This window comes from Typopeltis vanoorti, chromosome 12, assembly GCF_054136105.1.
Source record: "Typopeltis vanoorti isolate ZY-2024b chromosome 12, IOZ_Tvanoo_1.0, whole genome shotgun sequence".
Taxonomy (NCBI): Eukaryota; Metazoa; Arthropoda; class Arachnida; order Uropygi; family Thelyphonidae; genus Typopeltis; species Typopeltis vanoorti.
The window spans coordinates 88,210,596-88,231,251 of NC_143560.1; the positions used below are offsets into that span (position 1 = coordinate 88,210,596).

Genomic DNA, 20,656 nt, shown 5'->3' on the forward strand with positions numbered 1-20,656 from the left:
TGTTTTAGGTATACCTAAAACAAGTGAAATAAATATATAAATATATATAAATGTATGAGACATATTTATAAAAGAATAAATAGGAATAAAAATCTTCTTCTTCTTCAGGGAAGAGAGAGAAGCACAGTTCCGTTTAGCTTCTCATCATCCTTAATAATTTCGAAAATTGTATAATTGCCTGTCTTCGTTAAGTGATACCTTGAAAATTGCGTATGGAATGCTCCATGGTTAGAGAAAAAATTCTCTATTGATTAAGTCCCTGTTGACATCTTCAAGAAAGTAACTTGTTGAGCATATCCTTAGCAGTACATACATCAGATTCACCTTGGACCCAAGTGTAGGAGGGCTGGTTCTGTGACTCACTTCGAGGTGACGTTGCACATGATAACTTCTGTTGAGCCCGGTTCGCCGTATACAATATGGCGCCCATTGGCGAGAGATCTGTGACAACTTCATTAGACGAAAAAGTGGAAGATGAGGATGGTCATAATATTTGGTAAGTTTTTGAAAATAATTTTCTGCAGTAAATGCCAAGCATTTTATTTTGGCTTTCGCGAATACTATCTGAATAGAATATAAGTTATGCTTTGCTTTTGAAATCATATTGTTTTGGTATTTACTAACGTAGTAACCCACTAGAATTAAATGCTCTAGCCATAGAGTTCAGTCCCTATGACGTTTTGATTATGGTGCGAATGATATTATACAGTTAATATATAATTATACAAAGTAATTAGTTATAACTGAAAATTTATAATAAATGTCAGTGCATTTTATATAGAACATCAGTATTCATTATAGTGGTTCTTCATCCCATTCCTTTGCAAGAAACTGACATGCTTTTATTTTTATTTTGAATTTCATATTGCTGAAGTTGATTTAGTATATTGTCGTTGTTTATACTCGTTGTAGGTTCATGCCCTTGTATGTTTTCATATCATTTTCGTTATAATGAATACTATGCTTCAGAAAAAAAAAAGACTATCATTTAACACCGTTTTTTATGTTGTGACTGCATGATTACCCAAGTCAATCATCAAAAAATAACTAATGGACTTTCATTTTCTTAAAAGTCCACATGATTATATGTCAGAGTTTCCAAATAATTTAAGAGAAAAGGATACTTGGTTTGGTTGAGTTTCTTTTTTTTTTTTTTTTTCCCTATTCTTGCTAGTACTAGAAAGTGAAGACACAAGCTGTAAAATGATATATATATATATATATATTACATTGAGCCTCACTTTCTACAAAAGAAATAATAAAAAAAAATATTGTTGAAAAGTAACCTTATAATTATTGTCACAGAATTCACTGGCATACTAACAAATTCTGTAGTTCCCCCCCCCCCTCCAGTATTTTGCTCTCACTATATTCCAGTGGCTGAATTGGCAAAATTCTAACTATATAGTATGGAGGCGATGGTTAAGTTAATAAACATTCTCTTGAAATAACTGTAAAGAACATTCCCTGTAGCAGAATACTGCATATCAGTATGTATATTTATATTCCTACCATCACATAGCAGTCTATACTGCTATCTGAGGCAAAGAGACATGCTGTGGAGTCAGTTATATATCTGTATGTTCTCATGTTATGTGAAAAATTTAAGAGACTTTGAAAAAACTGTTATGTAATGCCGTATCAGCAACCATTCCATTTGAGATATTGTAAAAGATTATCTCAACATTAACTGTGGGCAACATAAAGATAGAAAGTTAACACCCAGAAACTGAAAGGATGTTTGGAAGGGTGATTTGGAAATCATGACATTCAGATATAGAAATGACCAAATAGGAATTCACAAGGGTTCAGTTTAGAACATTGAGCTGCAGAGTGTTGATGTCTGTGGAAAGGCAACTATGCACAAGCCATGGCCCTCAACACTGCACTAGCGTAAAGAATACCATCTATAAATAGAGAACTGAAATTCCATAATATGGAATAACACTATACCCTTTTCAGATTGGATAGGAGAGTGTAGGTGTGGTAGATGTCTAGGGAATGCCTTATGACTACATGCATCCCAGCTGTGAAGTTTGGTGTTCAAGGTATAATGGTCTGCAGCTATTTCTTCTGTATGAACTTGGATTTTAGGTTATAGTGTTTGGAAGGATGATTGCCAATGGATATGCAACTCCTTTAAATAATACAGTGCCTATGGTGTGTCAGTTTTATGAACTAGACCTTATATCTCTTTTAGCATAGCCAGATGTTATAGTATTATAACATCTGGCTATTATGATGCAATTTGAGCAAAATGATGCAGAAAATCTTGAATTGTCTTGACAGGATGTTAATCCCAACCCAGTATAACACCTTAAAGATGAACTAAAATGTTGGTTTCAGGCCAGATCATTGTGATGAACAATAATATATGGATTGGTGAGGTCATTTTGAAAGAATAGTGAAATACCTGATTAATATTATCACCGACTAGTAAAAATGTGATAATGATCAAAGGAGGGATCACATACTTTTGAAGAGTGTGCAGTTTAAGTCTCTGAAATATGGTGCTGCTCTACTATTTATTTCAACATACCCTAGGGGAAAAAAATCCCTGTTCTAAAGCTGTTGACGTTGATTTGTAATTATTATTATCATTTCGTGACACCTCCAAGGAGTCTGAAGACTCATCGAGGGAGGACACCTACTCTACAACTCTCCGTTGCCATCATTCTGTCCACCAACTACACCAGAGCTCTACTACCATCATCATCTACATCAACCCATACACCACAACAACTAGTATTTTTTTTTGTGTGTGTCTGTAAATTGCATGTGTTCTGAAGGACCGATTTATCTTAATTCTCGCGGAAGATCGATTTATCTGTATGCAAAAAGAGAAACACAAGTTATCAGTGAAAAAAACCTTGCTACCTCCATATGAGATCAGCTAACTCGCCTTCAGCTGAAAAAATCCATATAAAGATTCCTCCCATCATGGCGAGAATCGAACTTAGGCCTTTCCCAGTCAAATGGTACAACATACCGTCTTTCTTCCAATTGTGCTATGGAGGCACTATGGTAGATTTTTTTATGGATCATATGATTATTGAAGAGAAATATGAAAAAGGTGTGAATTGATATAATTTTGAGTAAAAAAGGTTAAATATAATCAAGCGTAAACAGGGAAATATGAATTCCGATGCATTTGACTATCTTTTATGATTGCATCAACCACTCATTAGTATTTTATATTCAATGATTAATACTCCCTCCTTTTTATAGGAGGGAGTATTAATCACTTAATTAGTGATGTGAGTTCTGTACAGACCCCATGCAAGATTAATTTATTTTGTTCAAGTTGAGTAGTGGCTTTCCTCTTACCTTCAGGTGTTTGGACTTGTCAGAGGTAGTATCTGTCCAGCTTTGAACATAGTAGTATCTATTTATTTTTGAAACTGTTGTATTTGTTTGCCAAAGTTGTCTTATATATCTTTCCATACAAATATTTATTTTTTACAATATTAAGTTGCACTTTTTTTAATGGAAATATTTCAGGTTATTATGTTCAGATATATGAATGATTTATCATTATAGTTTGAAATTGGTGTAGTTGAAGGATTAATTAGTGGGATTGTGAGTTGTGTAGATTGGAGCACCCTCTCATAATATTTCTTTCCCATGGAACTCCTATAGATATTTTTATAAAAAAATTATTGGAAAGAAAATTATTGCAATAAACAATTACATGTAAAATATTTTAATCCAGAAAACATATGATATGATATAATATTACAAATCATAAAGTAACATAAATGTTCTAGAAATGTCATTTATTAAAAATACTAAATTTCTATTTTATACAATTTAAAAAAAATTTTTTTTGATGTAGCAGCGCTGCCAAATAATCTACCTAACCACTCAAAATTGTAAAAATGCCACTGTCCTAGTCTTGCAAAATCTTACTACACTGCTGCACTGAAAATGAAACAAACAGGAACACTAATGCTCCTTTGAATTAAACCAGCAAATCTTTTTCTTTTATTTATAATAAACTTTAACCACTAATATTTAATCAACTAATATAAAGCTTTTTGAACTGAGAATAACAAAGAAAGAAGTATCAATAGGAGTATATTTTTTTATTTGAATTTTATATAGTGGAAGAGCTTAAGCAATAGTTGATAAAAATGAAATGAAGCATTTGGAAGATAAGATTAAACATCTAAAGAAGAGATTGGCTGATGTGAATGAGAAAGATGAAGTTAGTGTTTCAAAGGATAAGCATATATCTTTGTATGAGGACTCCATCATTAGGGGTGTAATGACTAATAAAGTACACAAAACATGCTTTTCTGGCAGAACATTGAAAAAATAACTAATGCTTTGCAGAAAAGGAAGGAGTGGCCATCCAAATTAGTGGTGGTTGTGGACATGAATGACTTGGTGAAAAAGGAAATGTTGATAGAGACTCGAAGAAGTTGATGCAGGAGGTAAAGGATAATAGTATGTATTGCTTAAAAAGTCATAGCGTGTTGCCCAGATATGTCCATAGTGAGTTGATATGTGAGTCAAAGGGGATTTAGTTTGTAAATCTGTGGGGTGAATTTGAAGGGAAAATGGAATGGTTTAAAGTTGACGGATTGCATTTGATTACAAAGGGTACTTGTGAAGCAGGATAGCACAGCGAGATGGATTATATGGCAGGAGGAAGGTCACTACGAGATCGAAGATGTGATTGCATTAGAACAAGGTGATGAAAATGCATAAATGTGAAGATGAGACTGGTATTGAATAACAATCAGAGTCAGGTTCAGGGAAATGGGAGTGGTCAGACGAAGAGAGATGTGTGGGTATAGCGAGAGTAGAAAGTGTTAATGCTGGTAAAATGGTCTTAGAGACATGAGAATTGTTATGTTTGCATACAAATATAAGGAGTATTCAAAATACGAGAGCTTAGTATGTTGCATATTGAGTCAGTATTCCCAAAGATAACTGGTATAAGTAAAACTTGGTTGTCTGAGGATGATGTGCTGTTGAGAATAGAAATGGAAGGATATAAATTTTTTGTAAGGATAGGAAGGTAAAATGAGGAGGGGGGGGGGACTACTATTAATGATTGCAGAGGAATTGCGTCCACAAAGTGTGGAAGTTGATAGTCATGTACAGATTTTGAATCTTTGCAGTTCGAAGTTGAAATTAACATGCTAGTATACTTGATAGGATGCTGTTGTTATTAACACTAGATCTCCATAGAGTCTAAAGTTTCATCTCTGAAATGTCGAGGCTATTGATTGTGAAATATTTAAGCAAATTGGTTGGGCATATAAAAAGAAGGTGATCCCGATGAAAGAGTTAAATATTACAGAATATAGAATGGAAGGAGGAGATAGTGTACGAGAAAAAGGAGAGTGAGTTTCTTGAATTTTGGAGGGATAAATATCTTAAGCAGCATGTGACTGACGCAACTCGAGGTTTTAGTGTTTTAGATTTGGTGATAATTTCATAAGTTATAGTTGTTAATGAGGTATTAGCACTGCCATTGGTGGTGAGAGTGATCATGAGATACTTGTTTTGGAAGTGGTGAAACAAGCAAAAGGTTACTGCCAAAAAATGATATACATGGAATTATAAAGTAGGTGATTATGGGAAGCTTTTGTAGTCAGCTAGCATGAATACATTGGGTAGTGAGCGAAAAGATGTTGGCAGTGCATTGGAATTCATAAGGCAGTATCTGACACAAGCATTATGTAATTGCATACCAAGGGTTAAGAGAGTAAATAGGGTAGAAGTGAAATAGATGAACAGCGATATCAAGCAAGCTGTGTTGGAAAAGAAAATGATATGGAGAAGGTACAAGACATTTGGTTGCGATATGATCCATGAAAAGTATAAAGTGCAGGTTAGGAAGATGATAAGCATGGTAAAGGAAGAAAAGGTGCAATATGAGAAATTGGCTGGTCAGGCCAAGGTTAATTTGAGGGAATTTTCTCCTATATGGCAAGCAATAAGAAGAATAATTTGGCAGGTTTAACAGTGGTGGATAGTCATGGCAGCAGAGAGTGACCATTGCAAAGAATCTAATGAAATTATTGAATGAGTACTTTTTCGGTGTATATCATACTGATGTAAATGATGCTGTGCAATATATTGAAGGGAGGCTAGTATTAGGAGAATTGGAAGGTATCAGGTATTGATCAGATTAGATGTTAATAAGGCTCTGGGAATGGATGGTATATCACACTTTTAAGGAATGCACAACAGTTAGCAATGCCCCTTGACATGGTTATTTAATGAAAGTCTTCCAGTGGGTAAAGGTGTGTCAGATAATGGAGAATCATATACAGTGATCTTCTAGGGCTTTGCCAAAGCATTTGATAGATTACCATGTGATGAGCTGGTGTGCAACTGCGAAGGATAGAAATGAATAGTATATTGGTTAGATGAATTGGCTCGCTGAACGATACCAGCAAGTTGTATATTATTATTATTATTATTGTTGTTGTTCCGGGAAACTCCAAGGAGTCGACAGACTCATCGAGGGAGGCCCTAACATCATGTCTGGAACAACTATTCAACGTTCACACAGTATCTATCATATCTTGCCTTGAACTCATTCACGGTCGTAGCACCCCACAACAGACTCTGGAAGCTTATTCCACTCATTCACCACTCTCCAAGTAAAAAACCTAGCTCTAACACCCTTGTCAACCACGCTCTTGCCCAGCTTCCATGCATGGCCTCTAGTCCTCCCACCACCAGTCGTATTTTCAAAAATATCTTCTGGATCAATCTTATAAAAACCCTTCAGTAATTTGAATGTCTCAATCATATCACCCCTCCTTTGCCTATCGTCCAATTTCTGCAACAAATCTTCAACCTATTCTCATAAGGTTCATTCCACAGACCTGCTATCATCTTGGTCACTCGTCTCTGGACCCTCTCCACTTCCTCCCCATCACGAAGAAACCCTGGTGCCCATAACTGGGCACAGAAGTCCAGATGGGGTCTTATCAAGGCTCGATACAGAGGAACAACAACTTGTTTGTCTCTGCATGTTAAAGTATTTTTCAGAACCCAAGTGATTTGGTGAGCTGTTTTAGTCACTTTTGCAATGTGCCCCCTAAACTTCAACTCCCTATCCACCAGCACTCCCAAATCCCTGGCCTCATCAATCTCCTGGAGTACGGTTCCACCAATGCGATATACTGCTGCTATTCTTTTCACCCCAAAGTGCATAACCTTACACTTTGCCACATTAAACTGACATCCATTTTTCCTAGCCCAGTCCTCCAAACTATCCAAATCATCCTGTAAAATTTTGGCATCCTGTGCACTCACAATTGCTCTACCCAACTTTGCATCATCAGCAAACAAGTGAACACTTCCTCTCAAATCCTTTCCAATATCATTGATGAACAAATTGAAAAGCAGTGGTCCAAGAACAGAGCCCTGCGGCACTCCACTAGCCACAAGATGTCTTTTTGACTCCACTCCTGAATAAACCACTCTCTGGTATCTCTCCTTCAACCACCCTCCTATCCATCTCACCAAACCTATATCCATCCCCATCTGCTCCAGTTTACTGATTAGGGTTCCATGTGGTATCCTATCAAAGGTCTTGGCAAGGTCCATTAGTATCACTGTAAACCCACTACCCCTATCCAGTTCAGCCGTCACTGTGTTATAAAACGTGAGCAAGTTACTGAGGCATGATCTACCCTTCACAAAACCATGTTGTCCCCCATACAATATCCCATTTTCATCTATCCAATCCTGTATTCTTTTCTTGACTAATTTCTATAAGACCTTGACAATGATTCCTGATATGCTAATCGGTCGGTAATTTACAACAGCAGTCTTGGAACCACCTTTATGCAGTGGAACTATTTTCCCCTCCTTCCACCCACTCGGGACTAACCCAGACTCGAGACTCAAATTAAACAAAATGGTCAAGGGTACTGACAATTCTTTAGCTGCTTCTCGTACTACACGAGCTGGTATACCATCCAATCCCACAGATGTATTGACATTGAGGTTATGCAATAGACTACTCACCTCCTCTTCATTCACCACAATTCACGTATAATCTACTGGTTTATTCGTTTCTGCAATGTCACCACCTGGAAGATATATTCTTGCAAAGTGCTCACTCAGTAACTCAACTATCTCAACTGATTCAGTCACCTCCCTACCATCAGCATTCTTTAAAATCATTCTGCGATGTACATTTTTCCTTTTACTTGCTACATATCTAAAAAACTGTTTAGGATTCTCTTTAGCTTGCATGGCCAATGTTCTTTCGTAATCCTTTTTTGCTTTTCTTACCACACTCGTCACCCTTCTGGCCTGCGCGTTATACCGTTCATGTGCCTGCCGGTCACCTTTCTCCTTAAATTCCCTCCATAGTTGTTTCTTTTTTTGCAGCTCAAGCTTAATGGTGTTATTCATCCATTTAACCCCTACTTGATTTATTATTCGGACTCTAGGTATACAGTCAGCCATTGCTTCATGCAAGCACTTCTTAACTACCTCCCATGCACTATCAACTTCTAGTCCTTGCAGTTGTACATGCCATGGCACTGAGCCAATCAAACTCCTAAGCATGTCATACTTTCCAGCCCGATAATTCCACATGTACCCTGTCTTAATTGAAAATTCTACACCTTTAGCCACCTCCCAAGTCAAGACCCTATGATCACTCTCACCGATTGGTGGCAATGTGGTCATATTTGTCACATTTTAAGAATGACAGAGCTAGAGGAGACTTCAGTTGGAATTAAAATTGGTGGAAGAAATATTAATAATTTGAGGTATGCAGATGACACCACCTTCCTAGCAGAATACAAAGAAGATTTGAAGAAACTTATTATGAAAGTTAAAGAAGAAAGTGCTAAATGTGGCCTTAAGCTTAACCTCAAAAAGACAAAAGTTACGGCAACATGTGAACTTAATGATTTTGAAGTAGATGGGGAGAAAATGGAAGTAGTTAACAATTTTGTGCTCCTAGGAACTCGAATTGATAAAGATGGGTATTGTACTGAAGAAATTACAAGAAGATTATTGCTCGGAAAGAAAGCAATGACAAATTCCCTGTGGTACTATATGGTTGTGAAAGTTGGATCCTGAGAAAGAGTGAAAGAAGATAGATAGATGCATTTGAATTATAGGTTTGGAGACGCTTACTAAGAATACCATGGACCAAAGCAAATCAATAAATCAGTGATAGACAGAATAAAGCCAGATTGCTCCCTCAAAGCTGTGATCATCAAGCATAAATTGTCATACTTTGGTCATATTATGCGAGCAGATGACAGTCTGGAGATGATGATGATACTTGCTAAAGTTGATAGAAGTAGGAGAAGAGGAGGACCAAGAATTAGATGGGTGGATGGAGTTAAAGAAGCAGCTGGAATGTGCCTGGAAATTCTGAAAGATATGGCCAGGGAGAGATCTGAATGGGGAGTGTATGTTCATACAATCACCAGGCATCGAAAACTCGATGGAACATAACAACAAAATAGTGGATAATAAAAGTTGAGAAAGAAGTATTACAGAATTTAAAAAAAAACAAAAAACATCCTAAATGTTTTTTAATTGTTTTCTTGGTTGTCATTGCATCATTGGCTCTGTTACTCTTTCGGAGTTGGTTAGGATACAGAAAACTCACTAATGCAGTTAGTGCATATGTAAACATATGGATTTTACTTCCTTCATATTTCTAATCTTTTCACTCTCAACATTTGTTTATAATGACACAGAAAAAATTGTTTGAATTGCCCCCTCCCACATAAAGGTAATTTGAGATACTATAATATAAGTGTTAGAACAATGTGTGTGAAAGGCATCATGCCAAGAAGAGTCATCGATTCATGCTGAAGGGAGAGAAAGAAATAAAGGATGTATGAATTGGTCACCAACATGCAAAATCATGTGCTTTATAAGTAAAATTTTCCAACTGTTATACAAACAAAATATTTACCACTTTAAAAACTACAATGTCCATAAAAGAAAAGTTAATTTTCTGACTTGTAATAATAAAGAACTCATCCCACAAGATGAATTGATTACCCTATTATCAGAATGGATTCTCCTCCTCCTGACGTGCGCAGAAGTGTCGAAGGGTCTCGCATCTGTGGTCATACAGTACGTAGGAATTTTTGTTTGTTTTTGTCTTATAGGTTGATAAATACACTAGTATATAAGCATCATAGTTAACATATTTGCCATAACATTGTAATTACATACAAAAAAAATTGCCTGTAAGTATTAACAAAAGCTTATAATCAATCGTCTGGGATTGCACATGCAACTATATATTAGGCTATGGTACTCCATCCAGGTTGTCACACCTGACAAACAAGTATTTTCCTTACAGTATTCCTCCCTTGGTGCAAATTTTCTCTATTCACATGATACTCTCAATATTAGGGTTTCCAAGTCTCTGCTATTTTTCTGTTTCTATGACATTTTTTTCAAGTACTGAGACTATACATCTTCACCCTGAAAATTATTTTTTGAATATATTTATTACAGTGCGATAAAATGCTGTCAGCAACTGCTAATGGATGGCATGATTAAGGCAGAGTAAATTTTCATTTACACTTTCACATCCAAATTTCTGCAACACCCTCGCTTCATGTGTTGTTATATCTCACAATGTTTTTTTGCAAAATGATTCCAAATTCTTGCATTCATAGGTTCGCAAAGTGTTGAATATCACTTGAATATTTTTCTTGGTATATATAAACTAATAATAATCAAATTCCTGACATGTACTATTATGGGTGTACAGAATATTATTATGATAATACTAAATGGAAAAGTTACATCATTTACTAACTTCCTATTGACAGTTTTCCTCCAAATTAATCTCTTATCTGTCCAGGACTCCAATATTATTAAATCTTATATTTCTATCTTCTAAAGCACATTTTGGCCTCCAGTCTTTGATCGAGTGTTTTATTTCTCATCCAGCTGTCAGATCCATAAATTAAAATTGGTTTGAAATTGCATGCAGGCTAATTTATTGTTTTGACTAATTTCTTTCTTGTTCCATATAAATTTATTCAGCTGACTTTCTACCATACCAGCTTATTAATTCTATTCTCTATTTCCACATTTAATGTGCCATCTTCACTAAAAATTGTGCCTAAATAGCTAAAATGTTTTATTTGTTCTATGGGTTTACCATTTAGGATACAGTTGATGTTTTCAATGTTTCTACTTATTTACATTCTTTTTATTGTTTATTTTCATACCAAATTTATTGCAGCAGTTATTCAATTTAGTTAGAGAATCCTGCAATCATGTTACACTTCTCCATAAATCCAGCACATCATGTACGTAAAGTAAAGAGCTGAGACTGACATCACTAATTTTGATATCAGGTTTAATACCACTTTCCTTTATACTGTGATACGTATAGATGGTGATTAATGGTAGTGATAATGCATAGTCTTGTCTCACATCTGATTTCACATCAAACCATCTTCCTGTATCCCCTTCGCTTCTAATTGCTGACATTACAGCTGAAATGGAGGCCAGTTTTTCTTCACATCCTGTCATTTGCTTTCTTCCAGATCTATGTAACTTCCTTGCTCTACACGCAAGATTTCTCAACTATTTGTCTTAAAGTGAAAATTTGATTCTGAGAACCTCTGTTTAGTTTGAATCCAACTTGTTCTTCTCCAAGCTTCCTTTCCACAATTTTTTTAGTTATTTCTCGAGTATATTTGCATAAATCTTACCAAGAACACTCAGTAGGAAATTCCTCTAATTATAGCAATCAGTTTTATTTCCCCTTTTATAGATGGGTATTATGAGAACTCTGCTGCAATCATCTGTAATTCTGTTCTATCCAGGCCTTCTGAATTTGCAATGTAGCCAGTGTAAAACTTTTATACCTCCATATTTGAGCATTTCTGGCCACATGTTGTCTTAAATGAGCTGCCTTTCCACATTTCAGGTTTTGATGGCTTTTATACTTTCAGTATTAATGTATTCCTGAATGCATCCCTGTTGAGTGTTTTCTACAACCATGCTGTCACTGCTTATTTTTTAGCAATTTTTCAAAGTAATTACTGCATACATCTAGAATATCTTTATATTCAGTTTGCATTCTAATTCTTTTTCCTCCATTTTTAAGCTTTTTCAATAGCCTCCAGGATATTTTGCAATCTTTGTGATATTTATTTTCTCTGTTCTTAACAAAATCTTTCCATGTTTCTTGCTTAGTTAGTTTTACACAGTGCTTTACTTTCTTACATTTTTCTACAAGCTGACTTACTTGCCAGAAATGTTTCAATACACTTTCTTCTTTTCGTTGCCTGCCTTTTTAACTTCCTGAGCTACCATGGAATTCTGAATTTTCTATCCTTACTAACAACCTCACCACATGCATCTCTGACTGAATCGATCAGCATTTTCTTCAGGGTTTGCCAATGAATAGCCAAGTATTTTTTCTTGTTTTCATTCTCTCTCATTTTTTCTTGTATAATGTTTGTGTATTTTAGTGTACAGTTCACCTCTGAAATCTGCTCATCTTTTATTCATTTTAAAACTCTCTCTCGCACACGCACGCGTGTGTGTGTTTCTCTCTCTCTCAAACACACACTCTTCTTTACAATGTGAAATTCAATTTTATTTTACTTGAAATTAAATGGTGATCACTTCAGATTTCAAATCCTTGGAATACTCTTGTGTTCCTGAACCAGTAGAAAAACATTGCTATCAACAATAGTATAGTCTGGGAGATATTTCTTGCATCTTCTCTCCATGTTAATTTGTTCACATCTTTAAGTTGGAACATGGTGGTGTTAGTAATTACTAGTCCATGTCCTGAACAGAAATTCCACAGGTTTTATCTTTATCATTTGCTTTGCTCTTTTCTCCAAATTTTGCCAAAACATTTCTATATATGCAGCAGTCATTTCCTACTTCTGATTAGATCTATTGCAAGGGCCAACATTTCCTTTTTCATTATCAACAGCCTTCTTTAATTCCTCAGAAAATTAATGCACTTCTGCCTACTAAGTAGAAGTACCACAGACACAAATAAGCCTCATTGTGCAATTATTCAGTCTAATATTTGTAATTGTATATTATTAATGTATTTTATTAATTGTAATTTATTAAATTGTATATTTGTTCATATAAAATACGAACTCTTCCTAAAGAGTTTCTAAAGGGTGCTTTAGAATCTCTGCCCTGTTGGTGCAGCCTCGTTGTGCACCCTGTTCAGTATCTACCTGGATACTGAACAAACGAGGATGGGCTGGCAATTTGGGATTTAGCTGACCAAATTGTATTCTTATTGGCTTAAACCAATATACAAAATGATGATACAACATGACAAAATTTCATGCTGGCTGGGGCATCGCCGGTCGAACAGTGCCCCCGTTGTTTTCGCCAGGGCGAACAGCGAAAAGTCAGCTACTGGAACAAATCTGAAAGCACACCCCAACTCAACATCACCGGAGTTAAAGATCGGTATTATCAACATAAGAAGCCTGAATGGCAAAGAAATGGAGATAGCTGAGGAATTAGATAAGTACCAGATCGACATAATATGGGTGACTGAAACAAAAAAAAAAACAAAAACTGGTGAGATCTTTATGAGCAATAAATACAAAATGTTATATTCAGGAAATGACAATCAAAGAAAAGAAGGAGTAGCCATAGTATTCAACACAAAATATGAGGCTAATCTTCTTGAATGGCAGGCAGTCTCAAGTAGAGTGATGTGGGCAAATATCAGAATGGGAATTGGAATGAGACTTATATGTGCCCATGGTCCCACAGAAGATTCTACTATGGTAGAAGTGGAGAATTTTTTGAGGCTTTAGAAAAAGCAGCTGACACAATGAAAAAGGAAAAGTTGGTCCTTATTGGGGATCTAAATAGTGGAGTAGGAAATGATTGTCAGACATACAAAAATATTTTCGGAAAATTTGGAGAAAAGAGCAAAGCAATAATATTAAAATACTTGTTGGATTTCTGCTCAGGACATGGACTAGTTATTACTAACACCATGTTCCAACATAAAAATGTGCACAAATTCACATGGAGAGAAGAGGCTAGGAATAAGAAAAGTCTCATTGACTATGTTATTGTTGATAGTGATGTTTTCTCCCTGGTGCAGGATACCAGAGTGTACAGAGGAGTTGAAATTGGAAGCAATCATTATTTAGTCTTGAGCAGGAGAAAATCGAATTTCATATTGAAAAGAATAACATGTAAGAAAGTTTTAAAGCGAATAAAAGTTGAGCAGCTCTCAGATGTGAACTATAGACTAAAAAATGCAACGATTATTGAAGAAAAAATGAAAGAGTTTGAGAACAGGAACAAAACCTTGGAGATTCAGTGGCAAGTCTTGAAGAAAACCCTGATTGATTCAGCCAGAGAGGCATGTGGTGGGGTTGTCTGCAAAGGTAGAAAATCAGAACTCCATGGTGGACACAGAAAGTTAAAAAGGCAGTGAAGGAAAAGAAGAAAGCATATCAAAAGTCCTGGTAAATAAGTCAGCTTTTGCTCTTAGAATACAGAGACAAATGTAAGAAAACGTAAGATAAATAGATAAATAAATGTAAGAAATTCTGATATTAAACATGATATCAGAATTGGAGATGTTAATTCAGCTCTTTGCTTTATGCGGACGATATTATGCTTCTAAATAAATCCGCTACAAGTTTGCAAGATTCCCTGACTAAATTGAATATGGTATGAAGGTCAACCTTCATACCATATCTATTACAACAGTTAAAATGTTCTTGCCAAAGTCCTCCCATGAAAAGTCATGGGAGGACTTTGGCAAGAACATAGAAAATAAATATCAAAAAGGTGGTACGATATTCTGGAGGTTGTTGAAGAAGCTAAGAAATGGAAGAAAGAGTGCTGTAAAAGGAATTAGAGGTGATAAAGGTGACATGAAAACAGGAGAAAAAGATATTCTTGAAGTATGGAGTAATTACTTTGAAAAATTGCTAAATGAAACAAGCAGTGATAGCACAGTGGCAAAAAACACTAAACGGGCATACGATTAGGAATACATATCCATACTTGAAGTAGAAAAGGCCATTAAAAGCTTGAAATGTGGAAAGGCAGTAGGAGTAGATGATATTCGACTAGAAATGCTGAAGTATAGTGGTATAAAAGTCTTACAGTGGCCACTGCATAGTTCAGAAAGCATGGATGATTTTCCAATGATTGGAGTAGAGCTCTAATAGTACCCATATATAAAAAGGGAAAATAAAACAATGTAAGAATTACAGAGGTATTTCCCTACTGAGTGTTCCTGGCAAGATCTATGCAAGTATACTTGAGAAACGGTTGAGAAGAATTGTGGAAGAAAAGCTTGGTGAAGAACAAGCTGGATTCAGGCCAAATAGAGGCTGTCAGGATCAGATCTTCACTTTACGACAAATAGTCGAGAAAGCATGGGAATATAACAAAGATGTGTATTTAAGTTTTGGCTATCTGGAAAAGGTATATGACAAGGTGCCAAGAGAGAAGCTATTCAATATGCTACAGTTATATGGTGTCAATGGGGCATTATATCCAGCAATACTAAGTCTATATTTGAGTTGTAAGTCGGCAGTTAGAATTAAAGGAAGTACAGGAAGATGGTTTAATGTTAAATCTGGTGTGAGACAAGGATGTACATTATCCCCTCTGTTATTCATTATCTATATGGATCACATTATGAAGAAAAGTGGTATTAAACATGATATCAGAATTGGAGATGTTAATGTCAGCCCTTTGCTTTATGCGGATGATGTTATGCTTCTAAATAAATCCGCTACAAGTTTGCAAGATTCCTTGAATAACTGTCGTAATAGATATCGTATGAAGGTGAACATTAAAAAGACAAAGACAATGAAAATAGGTAGAATTGTTGAAAATGTCAACTGTGTTGTGAACGGGGAACCTGTGTAACAAATAAAACATTTCAGTTACTCAGGCACGATTTTTACTGAAGATGGTAAATTAAATATAGAAATAGACAACAGAATCAACAAAGCCAGTATGGTAGGAAGTCAGTTGAATAAATTCATATGGAATAAGAGAGAAATTAGTCGGAACACTAAATTAGCTGTATACAAGACAGTGTTCAAACAAGTTTTAACTTATGGATCTGAAAGCTGGGTCAGAAGTAAAACACTTTACCAAAGACTAGAGACCGCAGGTATGAGAGCCCTGTGAAAGATTAGAGGCATGAACAAATGGCATTAATGGCAATATCATATTAAAAACGAGGATATTAAGAAAGAACTTGACATTGTCAGCATTAAGGAATGCATTAGCAGAGCTAATCTCAGGTGGTATGGTCACTTAAACAGAATGGGTGAGGAAAGATTAGCAAAACAAGTGTTCTCTGCCAGGTTTGCAGGAAAACGATCCAGAGGAAAACCAAGATATAGGTAGATTGATACTCTACAATGTGCCTTAGATGATAGAAATATAAGATCTGATAATGATAATATTGGAGTCTTGACAAGTAACAGAAGTTAGTAATGATGTAAATTTTTCATGTAGTACTATCATATCCTGTACACCCCTTGAGGGTACATGTCAGGAATTTGATGATGACGACGATGACTCTTCCTAAATTTAAAAAAAAAAAAAAATTGCATGAATGAACAACAATACTGAAATATCTTTTATTTCTAATACTGACGCAAAGTAAGAATAAAATGGCAATCAGATTCTGTTGATTCTTTCATTTTTTTGTTAATGGAAGCAAAATTAACTTTAAGATATCTGATCGGTTTTTTTTTCTGGTCATACATGATTCTGCTTTGAAGATAAAATAATTATTACCAATCGTTAAGGCTCAGATTCCATCTTAGGCAGCCAGTCTTGATACAATCTCACTGAATTTTCTTTTCAAAGTTTAAAACTGACTGATTAGCCTTAATTCTTTTTGAGTTACTTGAAGGTTTCACATTTTCATTTGTTTGGGGTATCCGATTCTTTTCATGAAATCTGCTGTGGACAACAACTGCATATAGCTGCTTCCTCATTTTTACTTTTACGTTTTTTTTGCATCTCGAATTGATTTATTTTCATTTTGAAGCCAAAGTGAAGATATTAAATTTTTTTTTACTAAATAGCTTAAGGAAATTGCAACGTATACTAGGATATATACATTAAAATAAATTTTAATACACTTCCAATATTTCGGCAACGTCACATTGCCATTTTCACAGGAACTTCAAAACAAGACACTTACACACAAGCACAACAAACAGTAAATGAGGACGAAAGAGGAAGCTATTCTTTCTCCTAAAAGTCCTGATGGTGCCCCCTTACGGGAACGTTGGTATTCTTTGGCAATTGGGCTGAAGGTCTTCTGATGTAGGTTTCCCAAATTTGGGGCAGTCTCGTGCAACCAAATTTGTTGAGGTTTGGATTGTTTTTTAGGGCTGAGGCTGGTACCATGAAAAGCCTTTCGTATTTGAATTTACTATGGTGTATTATCGTGGCTTACTTCCACCGTATTCTATGGCGGGTATCCAGCGCATGGTCTGCAAGACCAAAGCGGCTGTACTGGTGAAACCAGATGTAGTCCTTGTGTTCTGAAATTCTGATATTAGCTGTCCTGCCTGTTTGGCCAAAGTAGGACAGCTTACAGCTGCAAGGGATCTGGTATACACCAGGTAGGTCTAGGGGGAAGATGTCAGTCTTTAGTAGAGCGGATAAGGGATGCCAATTTTTTATATGGTCTATAACAAGAAGTTAAGTCATGTTTTTTTAGGATTTTTGTAATTTTTTCCGAAGTGCTTTGGATATAGGGTATGGTGATGGATTTAGAGTAATCCTTGTTGTGTGTGTGTGTGGGGGGGGGGGGGGGTATTAGTTTCAATATTTTTTGATTTTTTTTTTTTTGGGGGGGGGTAGCCATTGGGTGAGAAAGTGTTGAGAATGTGGTTTAGTTCTGTGGTTAGGGCATTGTCATTTGAACTGATAAGTTTAGCCCTGTTGTGTAGTGTCTTAATGACACCATATTGTTGTAAAGGGGGGGGGGGATTGTTGGTGAATGTATCTGCCTGTATGGGTGGGTTTTCTATAGACTGAGAAAACCAAGGTTCCATCAGGCTGGCAGATGACTAGTGTGTCAAAGAAAGGAAGGCAGTTGTTTTTTTCTTCTTCCAGGGTGAATTTGATTCTGGAGTGTTGGTTGTTTAAGTGCGTTAGGAAGGAGAGGAGTGCATCAGAGCCGTGTGGTCAAATAGCGAACACATCATCAACATAGCGAAGCCATATGGTTTGTTTTTGTGGGGCATAGGCTAAGACTTTTTCTTCAAAGATCTCCATAAAGAAATTGGCCAAGGGTGGGGAGAGTGGTGAACCCATGGCTGTCCCCTCTATTTGTTTGTAGAATTTTCCCTGCCAAACGGAATAACCTGAGTTCATTGTGAACTGAAATAGGGCTGTGATATCGGGAGGAAGTTTAGCTTGGATTAGCTCTAAGGATTCTTTGAGTGGAATATTTGTGAATAAGGAGGAGACATCAAAACTGACCATTATGTCAGTGTATTTGAGTGTAAGGTTTTCTATGCTGGCTTTGAAGTGGGCCGAGTTTTTTATGTGTGAAGGTGTGTTGCCAGTATAGTGTGTGAGAGCTTTGGCCAAATGTTTAGCTAGTTTGTATGAGGGGGAATCAATGCCATCCACTATGGGACGTAATGGCACATTTTTCTTATGTATTTTTGGGAGTCCATAAATACGGGGGGGGGGGGGGGGTTATGGAGTTAAATGGTTTTAATTTGTTACTGACTTCCACAGGCCAAGAAGTGACTTTCTTCAGGAGCTTGTGGAGTTTTCTAATTTGTGAGTTGGTGGGATTGTACTAGATAGGGAGGTAAGTTGCCCGATCTAACAATAGAGCATTCAGCTTACCTGTGTAATCCTTTTGGTTAAGCAATACTGTGGTGTTCCACTTATCTGCTTTGGTGATTATTATTTCCTTGTTTTTCTTTAGTTGTGGTAGAGATTTAATTTCTTTATTGGGCATGTTAGTTTTTGGTGGTTTTGCTTTGTTCAGAACACAAGCCAGATCCAGTCTAATATCGAGTGCAATCTCACCAACTCACAAATTAGAAAACTCCACAAGCTCCTTAAGAAGATCACTTTTTGGCCTGTGGAAGTCACTAACAAATTAAAACTCCATACCCCCCCTCCCCACCCCCATATTTATGGCCCTCCCAAAAATACATAAGGAAAATGTGCCATTACGTCTCATAGTGGATGGCATTGATTCCACCACATACAAACTAGCTAAACATTTGGCCAAAGCTCTCACACACTATACTGGCAACATACCTTCACACATAAAAAACTCTGCCCACTTCAAAGCCAGCATAGAAAACCTTACACCCAAACACACTGACGTAATGGTCAGTTTTGATGTCTCCTCCTTATTCACAAATGTCCCACTCAAAGAATCCTTAGAGCTTATCCAAGCTAAATTTCCTCCTGATATCACAGCCCTATTTCAGTTCACAATGAACTTAGGCTATTTCGTTTGGCAGGGAAAATTCTACAAACAAATAGAAGGAACAGCCATGGATTCACCACTCTCCCTTGGGCAATTTCTTTATAGAGACCTTTGAAGAAAGAGCCTTAGCCTCCGCCCCACAAAAACCAATCATATGGCTTCGCTATGTTGATGATGTGTTCACTATTTGACCACATGGCTCTGATGCACTCCTCTCCTTCCTAATACACTTAAACAACCAACACACCAGAATCAAATTCACCCTGGAAGAAGAAAAAAACAACTGCCTTCCTTTCTTAGACACACTAGTCATCTGCCAGCCCGATGGAACCTTGGTCTTCTCAGTCTATAGAAAACCCACCCATACAGGCAGATACATTAACCAACAATTCCCCCCCCCCCCTTACAACAATATGGTGTCATTAAGACACTACACAACAGGGCTAAACTTATCAGTTCAAATGACAGTTCCCTAACCACAGACCTAAACCACATTCTCAACACTTTCTCAGCCAATGGCTACCCCCCCCCCAAAAAAAAAATCAAAAAATATTGAAACCAATACCCCTTCCCCTCCCACAATAAGGATTAATCTAAATCCATCACCATACCCTATATCTGAGGCACTTCGGAAAAAATTACAAAAATTCTAAAAAAACATGACTTAACTTCTTGTTACAGACCATATAAAAAATTGGCATCCCTTATCCGCTCTACTAAAGACTGACATCTTCCCCCTAGACCTACCTGGTGTATACCAGATCCCTTGCAGCTGTAAGCTGTCCTACTTTGGCCAAACAGGCAAGACAGCTAATATCAGAATTTCAGGACACAAGGACTACATCCGGTTTCACCAGTACAGCCACTCTGGTCTTGCAGACCATGCGCTGGATACCCATCATAGAATATGGTGGAAGTAAGCCACGATAATACACCATAGTAAATTCAAATACGAAAGGCTTTTCATGGAATCAGCCGCAGTCCTAAAAAACAATCCAAACCTCAACAAATTTGGTTGCATGAGACTGTCCCATATTTGGGAAACCTACATCAGAAGACCTTCAGCCCAATTGCCCAAGAATACCAACATTGCCCGCTAGGGGGTCACAATCAGGAATTTTAGGAGAAAGAATAGCTTCCTCTTTCGTCCTCATTGACTGTTTGTTGTGCTTGCGTGCATGTGTCTTGTTTTTAAGTTCCTGTGAAAATGGC

General features: G+C 36.5%; 1 protein-coding gene across 1 annotated transcript in view; it reads left to right on the forward strand.

The window, feature by feature from the left end:
- The first annotated feature begins 289 nt into the window (after nucleotides 1-289).
- Nucleotides 290-20,656, forward strand: part of Dlic (dynein light intermediate chain) — a 225,422-nt gene continuing 205,055 nt past the window's right edge. Inside the window, exon 1 of the mRNA XM_090401278.1 lies at nucleotides 290-496. Coding sequence (XP_090257404.1) covers nucleotides 420-496 — 77 coding nt within the window. The 5' untranslated portion in view covers nucleotides 290-419. The remainder of the gene's footprint in view (nucleotides 497-20,656) is intronic.